The sequence below is a fragment of the Microtus oregoni genome, unplaced genomic scaffold (assembly GCF_018167655.1).
Source record: "Microtus oregoni isolate MIOR12 unplaced genomic scaffold, Mior012 000055F_ref0000237, whole genome shotgun sequence".
NCBI classification, from domain to species: Eukaryota; Metazoa; Chordata; class Mammalia; order Rodentia; family Cricetidae; genus Microtus; species Microtus oregoni.
In genome coordinates, this window is record NW_024543831.1 from 12,623,749 (window position 1) to 12,636,624 (window position 12,876).

Sequence of the window (12,876 nt, forward strand, 5' to 3'; positions counted from 1 at the left end):
CTAATTATTGAATAAGAAACAAGGTTCACTCTCTGGTATAAAAATAGGAGCTTTTTACTTAAAATATGATTGCAAACTGAATGGCTACTTCACATGTCCTAGTATAATAATATAGCTTTATCTCTGACAGGTGGCATAATACTGTATGCTGGTAAAGTGCCATTAGAGAAATACTAATAATGGTCAGCCAAACTGTGTGTGGACATATTTTTCTACACCACCCGAATTAAGTGGCATGGCATGTTTTAGTTGGTCAATCAGCTTGATTCTTTGAATTTTCTTTTAAAGAACAGAATAGGTAATCAATTCAGAAAATGTAAAAAAGGAGGCAAACCCAAAGGAATTAAAAAAGAGGATACATCAGACCAATATATCCTGTTACGGAAAGACCTCAGAATAAAAATATATATATATGCAGAATAATATGACCTATTAGCACTGATGGACTTCTTCTCAAGTCTACAAAATTTCACAAATGAGCTGGGCGGTGGTGGCGCACGCCTTTAATCCCAGCACTTGGGAGGCAGAGGCAGGCGGATCTCTGTGAGTTCGAGACCAGCCTGGTCTACAAGAGCTAGTTCCAGGACAGGCTCCAAAGCTACAGAGAAACCCTGTCTCAAAAAAACAAAAACAAAAAAAAATTCACAAATGATGATAAATGTATTCTTGTTGAGTTCCACTTCATTTCCCATCATTATTATGGCAATTGCCTTTTTCCATAAACTTTTCTTCTGTTTCATAATTTTTCTCTTTTTTATTTTCCTCAAGCCCCCTTTTAGAGTTAGATTATTAAGAGCACATTTAACTTCATTTTTTTTTTGTGAAGTAGGGAGGTGTGGGAATATGGCACAGCTGTATTCAGGTTAACCTTGGGTGTCCATCGGGAGCTAAACGCCTTGCTTTTTTTGTTTACTACATTTATTCAAATATGGGTGCAGGTCACATGCCATCACGTACATGTGGAGGCAAGAGGATAACTTGCAGAAGTTGGTTCTCCCAATTTATATAGATTATTTGAGCCCTAGAGGCTGAACTCAGGGATGTCAACAAGTACTTTAATTAGCTGAGCTGTCACGCACGACGGCTCAAGCCTGCTTATGAGGTAAGGTCTGTCCCCGGAACCTAGGACTTACTGATTAGGATAGGTCAGCTAGTGATACACTCAAGAGACCTACCTGCCTGTCTCCACTTTTCCTTGCTGGGATTAAGAACACACATATCAAAAAACAGCTTTTTTTTTCTTATTTTCAATTGGTTAATTTCAAATTGATTATGGTTATAATCTTATTTATTACATGATGCTGGAAATATAATTAATCAGTCTCAAAAAAGACTACTCTAGGAACCTCTTTATTATCCTATAAATTGGGCATTCTAGACATTATAAAATTCTGTGAAAAATATGTACAGTTGACTCTTGAGAGCCTCAATGATGTTGTTTACATTTAATTATTTTTACTTAATTGCAATGTACTTACATCACCCCCATCCCCTCCTATCTCCCATTTCCTCCTCATACACTTTCAAATTCATGGCTTCTTATTCTTTCATTATATAATTTTTATTGTTTTATTTAACTTTACTTTATGTGTATATATATTTTTGCCTACATATATGTCTGTGTACCACCTGAATGTGTAGTGCCCACAGAGGCCAGCAGAGGGTGCTGGATTTACAGACTATCATGAGCTACTAGGTGACTATTAGGAATTGAACCTGGGTCCTCTTACCACTCTTAACAATGAACCATCTCTCTTGTCCTAGTCCTACGTGATAATGATGATGATGATGATGATGATGATAATAATAATAATAAATACTTAAATGCAACTTGCTAAGTCTGTTTAATATTGTTTGTAGTTTTCTATTTAAGGCTGAACACTTGGGACTGGCTTTTTACATGGGTACTGTTGATCAAACTTTGATCCTCATGCTTCGTACCCATTTATTAATTTTCAATTTCTTAATTTTACAGAATTTTCTTTGTTCTTTCTTTTTCAACCACTAAAAAGTGTGAAGCTATAATTCCTAAGATTTAAAAATATATTTAGGGGCTAAAGAGATGGCTCAACTGTTAAGAGCATGTCCATCTCTTGTAAGGGGCTTGAGTTTGATTTCTAACACCCATGTTAGACGTTAGGTAGCTCACAACCACTTATAACTCCGGGTCCAGGGTTCCTACACCCTCTTCTGCAGGAACCTGTACACATGTGTACATGTGCACTGGTGCACACACACATGCAGAGAGAGAGAGAGAGAGAGAGAGAGAGAGAGAGAGAGAGAGAGAGAGAGAGAGATGCATCTTAATATACTAAAATATTTTGTTTGCTCCTGTGTTACTGTTACTGGGGCATGAAGTAAACTGAAGATGAGAGATATGTTCACTAAGAAGACAGTCATACAGAAATGGTAGATGCAGCTGAGACCTGAGCTGGGCTCCCCAGAATCCATGTAAAAACTGTTGGGCACTGTTTTTTTTGTGTTTGTAGCCCAAGTTCTAGGAAGAGAGACATGTAAAACAGTAAGGGTCTTGGGCTTCATTAGCTAGCCAGCCTAGTTCAATAGATAAGCTTCTAGGTTTATTGATTCTACACACATGTACATTGCACGAGCATGGACACATATACACACCTACATAAACACACACCAATAAATAGAAGAAATACCTATTCTAACAAACATAAAAATGGCAACAAAGAACTAGTATGAAACATGAGAAAATATAGAGAAAACAATGCAACTGAGTCCTCTAAAAGTCAACAAATATTCGATAATAAACTCCAGAGACACCATAATGGATGAAATGAGAAAATATAAAATATCAAGTAAGAAAAAAATATCAGGGACTGAAGACAAAGTAAGAAAATATTTCACTTGAATAGTAGTTTAAAATAAAAAATCAATCATGATAACAACTTTCCAAAAGTACTACTTAAATGCCAGGTGTAACGGCCAAAGAAAGGACACGGAACACCAAGAAACAAGCTTCAAATAAAATTCTTTTCATTGTTACTTTGCAACTTTAATTTTGTTGCTGCAAAGGAATCATGATGTAAATATCTGTGAAAGGGTCATTAGACTCCAAAGGGATCACAACCCACAGGTGTACAGAGACAAATCCATCAGAGTAAAAGGGACTTTTCAGCTGAAACCCTTAAAACCCTGGAAGTAAATAACTGGTAAGAAGATCACTACAGGCAGCAAAGTTCTCATTGAAAATCACTGGAAAATAAAGACTTTTGAAGTCATCACACATGACATCAATTTATCACCTAAGCTCACCCTGCAGAAAGCACTAAAAGAAACCATATACTCAGGAGAGGAAGAAAGACATTTCTAATCCTAAGCACCCAGAAAGAATAGTCTCACTGGAAGAATAATCAAATGATTGTTTTTCACAGGTCAAACAAGACATATACTATCAAAGATCAGTCTACAAGGCAAAGACATAGAATGGAGTGGGAATACAGCTACTTAGTAGAGGACTTGTATGTGTCAAAGCCCTACACTCAACCCCAACACCACACACACACACACACACACACACACACACACACACTGCTGCCGGAGCTCCTTCCACTCCTTCAGCCAATAGCCTTTAAGATACCAGCCCACTTGGGCATGGTCTCTTTTGCTTTAAAAAGCAGCAGGAGCCCTCCTCTCACTCTTTTGCTTCCGGTTCCAGCTTCTGGCTGCTAGACTCTGTTCCTGGTCACACCAAGGGCTGTTGTCTACGACAGTGATCTGTAAGCTTTTTACCCTTAAATAAATAACCCTTTTATTAATCATAATTCCAAACTGGTGTGGGATTGTTTTGTGACTTATGCCTTCACACACACACACACACACACACACACACACACACACAATCGATTTAAATTTGGGGATTGCAGATGTAGTTCAGTTAGTGGAGAGCTTGTCTAGCATGCACAAAGCCCATAGTACTGACAACATATAAACTGTATGTAGTGCTGCATGCCTATAAGTCTAGAATTTAAGAGGTAGAAATAGGAGGATCGTATGTTTAAAGTTGTCCTCTGGCTACATAATGAATTCAAGACTGGAAGGGGATCCCTAAGACTATGTCTTGAAAAAAAATGAAAGAAAGACACACACTGAATGAACTAAAAAAGAAGATCTACTTGTTTTACTTTTCACAAAAAATTCATGTTACCAGCAAAAACATACCAAAAATGAAAATGAAAGGATGGAAACCATTTTCTAAGCTAATAGAACCAAAAAGTAGGCTAAAGTAGCATATTCATATCTGACAAAGCAAACATGAGATCAAATGAGTCAGAAAGGATAAAGTCACTACAAAGCTAATAAAAGGAATCCTCACAAAATCTTAACAATATAAATGTATATGCATCAAATTTTGGTAAACCTATTTTCATAAAACCAACACTACTAGGCAAAAGGGACGAATAGGTCCAGATACCTCACTCTAATCAGCAGACAATCCACACAAAACATTAAAAGGTAAACTTCAGAGTTAAATTGTATCATAGATCAAACGAACTTAGCAGACAATACAGAATATTCTGTCCAACAGTTATAGAATACAATGCTTTATAGCAGCCCACAGAAATTTACCCATACATAATATATCTCATTTAGTTTATAAAGCAAGTTAGTAAACAAAAAATTTTGAAACAAATCCTTGTATTTTATATTACAGTGGGATCAGGAATTCAAGGTCACCCTTGGCTACAAAACAAATTTGAGGGCAGCCTGAGTTTCCCACCTTGTTTTAAAATTTAAAAAAAAAGTTTAACATATTAAACAGGTCTTAGAAAAACAAGTATCATGTTTTTTCTCCTATATGGATTGTAGAAAAATAATTTAAATACATGAAAGTGTTCATGAATAAATAGGTGGTCAGGTAAGGGGCAAGAGTGGTAACAGAAGAGCAGATGTAATTAATTAAAGTGTACTACTTGAATGCATGAACATAAAACAATAAAATAGTGTCCTATATTATTAACATATGTGCTTTATTAAAATATTAAACAGAGGCCTACAAGATGGTTGCCTGGATAAAGACACTTGATGCCAAGACTGACAACCTGACTTTGAACCTCATCACCCATCTGTTGGAAGGAGAGAACTGAACCCCGCAATGGTTCTCTGATCCCCACATCTATAAGATAGCATAAACGGGCACACAAAATAAATACATGTAAAAAGAAAAGTTATACACAAACCTACTGTAAGACTGTCAACCCACTCTAGGTATTTACAAAAAATAACAATAAAAACAGAAAGAAAACAACACCTAAAAGCTTTATAATGAATCCTCACAGCAGTTATCATTAGAACAGACTAGGAGAAAAAGTGTCCATCAATAGGTAACTGGAAGAACAAACTATGGATTTTGCATTCAATAATTATATTTCATGGCAAGAAAATAGAAAAGAAGACCAGCCCATACAACAATATAAAAATCAACTCATGATGAAGAATGAAAGAGGCCAGAAGAAAGGATAGATTCTATGAGCCAGTCACACAGTTCTAGAAAATTCAAACATCTATGGTGATAGAAAGCAGAGCAGTAACTGCACATCTGCAGAGCTGAAGAAAAAAGTTGAATTCCACAGATGACTTATGAATGTTCACTATAATGATAGCTGGAGAGATATACACATGACAAAACTCATCACATGTAGTATTTTACAGCTGTGCTGTTATTGTCTAGTATATCTCAATAGACCTGCTTATTATAAAGTATGAAACTGTACCTAGCAAATTTTAAATAAACCAGAAAATCTGTTATTTTAGAATTAAATGATACTTGGATAAACCCATGATACTATTATATGCTATAAAATACACTTGGTTACATGATTATAGATTTAAATATACCACACCTTAGCTTCTTCCTCTTGAGCTTTCTTCACAATTGCCTGTAGCTGTACCTCTCGTTTAAATTCAGCATGAAGTAATTTCTCTTCCATCATCCTACGCCGTTGATCTAGTAATTCTTCCTTCCACTTTCGGACATCTTTCTCCTATGTATGACAAATTATCACATCATTACCTTCAAAATATAATTTAGCAGAAGACTAAGGATAAATGGAAAAATTCATGAGTATGACTAATGATTAAAAACCAACTACATAACCAGAACACAGCTTCCACAGTTCACTGGCCACCTAATAACAGTGAACTCCTGGCAACAGTGTAGCTAATAATGTCTCAGTTTTCTTATCTATAAAAAGGAGAATAATACTCAGCCCTAAACAATACTTTTATATCACCTCTTCTAAGGTTCAGGAATATTACAAAAGATGAACAGTAAGAGTTGGGTGACAGGGAGAAAGGTCTGCAAAATACTAACTTCTGGCCACAACACAGCCATTACAATTATGAAACAACAGCCACTCCAGTTGCCTGCATGGGGCCTACATAAAACTAGGTCTCTCAACAGTAGTCATGGGTGGGGAGATCATAGGACCCCATCTCTTCATAGGGAACTATTTGCTATTAATGGTCGCCTGGAAGGAGAGTCATGCCATTAGTTGTGTGCCTGTTTACTGAGCCCACCAAGCTTCAGTGGATAGCTCCACACCCATGGTCACATGGATGGCCCTGGTAAAACATAACATGTCACAAAACAAAAAGATATAAAGTGAAAAATGGGACTACTGGGATGAGGATAGACAGAGGCAGGAGGGGAATAGGAGAAGTGAGATTAGTAATCAGAATGGATACATACAGGTATGGACTTATCAAAGACTATGTATGTTATTAATAAAATCATACTTCTTACAAAGGGGGTAAGGAAAACAAACAGTACCTAAGCGGGTTATTCTGAAGATGTAATGAAATGAATTAGCCTCTTAAGACAGTGCATTCGATGTGACTGCATTTGCAGATTATCACTGCACTGAACCATGACACACTGAGAATGAACACTGCATATGATATTTAGTATTCATTATCAACCTGACTGGGTCTACAAGCACCTACGAGACAAACCTCTTGTGAGGAAGTCTAGGGTAACTCTAACAGGAAACCCCAACACAACTGTGGGCCACAGCAAGCCATGGGCTGGGATCCTGAACTGAGAAATGGGGAAGCAAGATGAATACTGACATTCATGTTTGCTTCCTGACTCCAGCTGCAGTGTGAGCTGCAGTGCCAGCCCCTGCCTCTATGACCCCCATGCCATGATGGACAGCACCTGCAAACTGTGAACCAAAATAAACCCTCTCGTTCCTCAGTTGCTTCTGTCAGAATTCTGTCACAGCAGTGAAAAAAATAAATAAACTAATATATGGTGCATTTCTTTTCTTTAAAATGTTTAATATGTCCATAAAACAATCTATAATCACTAAAGAATACTTTTTTATTTTTAACATTTCAAATAAGAAACATAAAAGATATATTCAGTGCCTCAGGAAATCAGATTCAATAAGAAGGCAGATAGATCTGCATGAGAAGAAAAGCAATGAACATGTCAGTTGGATTTTATCTAAAATCCATAATTACATGTTGAGTCACATAAATGACTATGCAAAAAAATATTACAATACTAGGAACCACTCCTTGAAATCTGAGCTCTGAAAACTGTTCCTCATGTGACACTAAAAACACTGTCTTCTCACATACCCAGTTTCCACATCTGAAGAACACCTGTACTGAGTACCACACAGTTACTGCGGTCAGATGAAACCCTTTACCTAACAATGTTAAAATGATAACCTATTATAAAATTGGAAAATGGGATTTACTACTAAATTAGAAAACAAATAGGGAAGATCAAATTAAACCAAAGAATCTCCACAATTATAAAAATTTTAGCAATCTCTGAATTATTCATATGAATAGTTAGAAATCATCACAATAATGCAAAAATGCACTGTATAATTTTATTCATATTTAAAAAGAAAATGTGGCTATGTTAGAATACTTAATCTAAAAATGACATAATATTAACTTTGGAGAAATCCACAGTATTGACAGCTTTTCATATGCAATCTAAAATTAAATTAAAATTTAAAAAAGGTCACATTGTCTTCTACCCCTAGAAAATTAATTACTGTATTTTGAAGGATCTAATGCTACCTATCTCGTTTTTATAAGCATTCTTATTATTGTATTCATTATTCCTTATGAATGGACATAATACACTTAACCTGGGCATCTTTTGTCACATACTTGAGCATGTCATCTTGTCATAAGTGTGAGGGAGTCAGTTTCTAAGATGTTCCCAATGGTCAAGGTCAACTGTTATTAAGTTCCTTGTATAACATCCTCCCTAAATGTGTCAAGACTGCGCTCCAAAGAACACAGCAAAATGATGTGAAGACAGCACTGCTTCCATTTTATTACCTCTCATGCTCTCTCTGTTGTGTTTCTCTCTTTATTCCTGATTACTTTGTACAGCAACCACCATTTCAGTGTGAAGACACCCAGACTGAAAAGAACACCTGGCAGGGAACTGGGCTTTCTAGATAACAGAATATAAATTCAGGACTAGGAACAGCATCAGTGAGTTTGGTGGGAGTTCTCCCTTACCCCAGGGGACTGAGAGTCATCACAAAACCAGAGCAAGGCCCACTAAGCACTCTATTCCTAGTTTTCCATGAAAAACAATAAAAGTGATCATGTGTTGGAACAAAATCTCTCTATCCAATATTATGTTTTTATATACCCCATTTAAACATCACATCACAGCAACAACTACATTTACTATTTTACAGATTATATAGGAAACAGTCTTTGGGTACATATCCACAGAGTAGATCTATCTGCAGTTGTGTTGAGGAACCACAACTCTGACTTCACAGTAGCTGCAGTTTACAGTCCCACCAATAATGCATGCATGTTCCCTGTTCCTCACATTATCAACAGCACTAGTTGCCCTCACTTTTTTATTTAAAAAGTTTAATTTTGATAATTTCATGAAAAAGAATTTTATTTGTATCTTTTCCAGCCCATCCTCTTCCTTCTCCAACTCCTTCCATGTTCACATTTCCTCTCAAATCCGTGACCTCTTATTCTTTATTACTATTTTACACACACACACACACCTTACATACAACTTGATGAACAGAACTTCTGCTGTGAGAAAATGTCTTGTATTTATGAAAGGGAAGTTGTCTACATTAAATCTCAACAATATGGTCACTAAACAAAACACCACCAGTTGGCATGACAACATGGATGGGAGAAATCTTTTTTTTCTATTTATTTATTTATTTATTTATTTATTTATTTATTTATTTATTTATTTATTAAAGATTTCTGTCTCTTCCCCGCCACCGCCTCCCATATCCCTCCCCCTCACCCAATCAACTCCCCCTCTCTCATCAGCCTGAAGAGCAGACAGGGTTCCCTGCCCTGTGGGGAGTCCAAGGACCACCCACCTCCATCCAGGTCTAGTAAGGTGAGCATCCAAACTGCCTAGGCTCCCACAAAGCCAGTACGTGCAGTAGGATCAAAACCCAGTGCCATTGTTCTTGAGTTCTCAGTAGTCCTCATTGTCCGCTATGTTTAGCAAGTCCGGTTTTATCCCATGCTTTTTCAGACCCAGTCCAGCTGGCCTTGGTGAGTTCCCGAAAGAACATCCCCATTGACTCAGTGTGTGGGTGAAAGGCGTAAGTCATAAACAATGCCACACCAGTTTGGAATTATGATTAATAGGGTGGTATTTATTTAAAGGGGAAAAAACTTACAGATCACCGTCAGCCCTCTGCGCAACCAGGAAGGGAGTCTAGTCGGAAGTGAAGAGAGAGAGGAGAGCAGGAAGTGAAGAGAGAGAGGAGAGGGAAGTGGCCGCTTTTTTAAAGGGAGAGAGACCACGGCCCAATGGGCTGGTATCTCAGTGGCTATAGGCTGGAGGAGGGAGGACATCCCGCAACATGTGGGTGCACCCCTCGTGGTCCTGAGTTCCTTGCTCGTACTCTCTCTCTCCTGTTTCTGATTTGGACCTTGGGGTTGTAGTCCGGTGCTCCAATGTGGGACTCTGTTTCTGTCTCCTTTCATCGCCTGATGAAGGTTAATCTCCAGGAGGATGACTATATATTTGTCTTTGGGTTCACCTTCTTATTTAGCTTCTCTAGGATCACGAATTATAGGCTCAGGCTGTACCCCAGCTGAGAGAAGAACTGATCTCCAGAGAGGAGGCTCCTAAGAAGTTATTCAATCTCAAATGATCAATCTTTTGTTTTCTTGATCTTATTCACTCTGACTGGGATATAATAAAATCTCAAAAGTAGTTCTAATTTCCTATTTTCAAATTGAGTATTATCCTACTGGATATTATTTTAAGTGGATAGTCCATCCAATCTCTAATTGGCAAGGAAGAGTAAACACTTTTAAACATATTTCTTCACAAGAGAAAAGACATGCCTGCCCCAATAAGCCATGGTTGTGAGGCTCTTAGGCCCCAGGGATGAACCTGTTACTATTGTTCTGTTAAATGAAGATAGTATCAACTGCCATTTAAATTTAGACTACTCTACCCATAGATTAATGCAGCGCTCAGACTTCATCAGAGAACTTTATTCAATGGTTAATGCAGAAACTCACACTGGACAAAGGGCAGAATGTGTCAGTGGAGTGTTCAGTCACATATGGAACACCCGCATCACACACCGTCCTCAAGACTTCAGGAGTGGAAAGACTACGAGCCAGAGGTAGAGGAGGACCTGAGCAAAGCAGTGTCTTCTGGACACAAGGACTCTGCTGCACTCATGCATTCACAGACTGTGGATGCCTGCATAAGACCTGCTGCACAAGATCAACACTCTAGCATGGAGTAAGGAGGGGGTCATGAGTCCCCATCCAACTGAGGAGGTATGAAGAATTGGTGGCTTCTAGGGGAGGAAGAATTAGGTTTTCTTAAAGGGGAGAAGAGGGTGGTGGTGATGGTAAAGATGATAAAGATGACAAGACAACAGGAAGTTGGGCAGTGTAAGAAAGTGGGGATAGCTCTGGGAAGATTAGGGAGACAAATTTGGGGTGAATATTATCAAAATACATCATATGAAATTCTCAAAGAATTGATACAAATATTTTTAAAAGAGATACACTTTCTAGACATCTACATTGGGTATATAGCCTCTGTAATTTTGGGGAGAGTCATCCAATCATGTGTGAAGGGATATATCACTGAAGTTTAAGTTGCATTTCTCTGATCATTACAGAAGTTGAACATCTTTCTGAGTATTTTTTAGCCATCGAAATTTTACTTTTTAAGAGTCAATTAGGCCCTTTGCCCAGTGTGCACAAGTTATTATTGCTCTAAATACTCAGTTGTGCTGGCTCCCCAGTACTTTACATTTTAATACCAAATCTGATCACTCTCACAGTAATTTTGTTATTTGTAAGCTGTTATCATTTCACTGATTTTTTTCTTCTTTGCAGTGCAGAAGAGTTTTAACTAGTATAATTCTTTTTATCCAGCTTTACTTTTGTTGCCTATATCTTGGTGTTATACCAAAAAGAATTATTGCTAAGATAACAAATGTCTCCTTGTGCAGTCTTCAAATTCTGTAATTTCAGGTCTTCTTTGAAATATTTAATCCATTTTGCAGTGATTTTTGTGTATGGTATGATAACGAAGTATTATTTCATCCTTTTTTGTCTTTAAATATCCAGTTTCCCCTGCACCATTTACTGAAAACACTATGCTTTCTCCATTGTACATTTTTGGTGTTCTTATCAAAGAATCAGACTGAGCTGGCGAGATGGCTCAGTGGTTAAGAGCACTTGCTGCTCTTCCAGGGGACTAGGGTTTGATCCCAGAATCCACAAAGTGGCTAACAACCATCTGTAACTCCAGTCACAAGAAATATTATTCTTTCTCTGGTCTCTGAGGACAATAGGCATGAACATAGTGCAGAAACATTCATGCAAGCAAAACAGCAATATACGTACAATAAAAATAAATAGGACCTTGGACTTCCCACGGGGCAGGGAACCCTGACTGCTCTTCAGACTGGAGAGGGAGGAGGAGGGGAGTGGGGAGTGAGGGGAGAGGGAGGGAAAAGGGAGGTGGGAGGAGGTAGAAATTTTTAATAAAAAAATGTAAAAAAAAACTCTGCAATGAACTTCCCCACAGTTAGTAAGTAAATAAGAATAAGCAATTAAAAAAATAGACTTAATTGAAAAATAAATAAATAAATAAAACTAAAAAATATTTTGAAAAACTTTAGTCGCCATGTTAGGCTTACCTGCAGCTCCACTGACACCTATGCGTACTTGTATACACGTGTAAAAGCATTTGATTAATATGTCTGTGCAGTAAGTTTGAAATCAGGAAATCTCATGTTTCTGGGTTAGGTTTTTTTTCTTGGTCAAGATTAGTTTTGTTACTTGTGGTCTTTTATATTCCATTAGAATTTCAGAATTTTTTCCTTTTCTTTCTTTTTTTTTTTAAATCTTTGGGAAAAAAGAAATCCCAAAATAGAGGAATTTTATTAGGTATTCCACTGAATATGAAGTTTCTCATAGTAGTATGGCATTGCATCAGATATTTTGTTCTAATCAATGAAGATTAAGTATTTTTCCATTTACTTGTGACTTTTTTATTTTCTTTTATTTATTCCTTTTACAATTTTCAGTATACATCTTTAGCTTGTGCTTAGGTTAATTCTATTGTTTACATTGTGATGTCATTGCTTTCCCTTTTAGAGAATTTACTTTAGCTGGGTATAGTAAGACACAAATGTAATCAGCAATCACAAGGCAGAGGCAAAAGGATCATGAATCCTGGCTCTTCAATGTGCTTGAACAAATCTGTTGGTGAATTTCTCTAATAATATCTTAATTTGGTCACATTATTCTTTTTCCCCAAGGTTTTCTTTTTGTTGAACAAGAAAAATACACTCAGCAAACTATATTTTCTATATCTGTTTTATCAGT

At 37.1% G+C, this 12,876-nt stretch overlaps 1 protein-coding gene across 1 annotated transcript in view; it reads right to left on the bottom strand.

Moving 5' to 3' along the window:
• The window catches only part of Scaper (S-phase cyclin A associated protein in the ER), a 343,723-nt gene that overhangs the window by 249,813 nt on the left and 81,034 nt on the right, over nt 1-12,876 (bottom strand). The window contains exon 15 of the mRNA XM_041638504.1: nt 5,871-6,011. Within this exon, the coding sequence (XP_041494438.1) occupies nt 5,871-6,011 (141 nt within the window). The remainder of the gene's footprint in view (nt 1-5,870; nt 6,012-12,876) is intronic.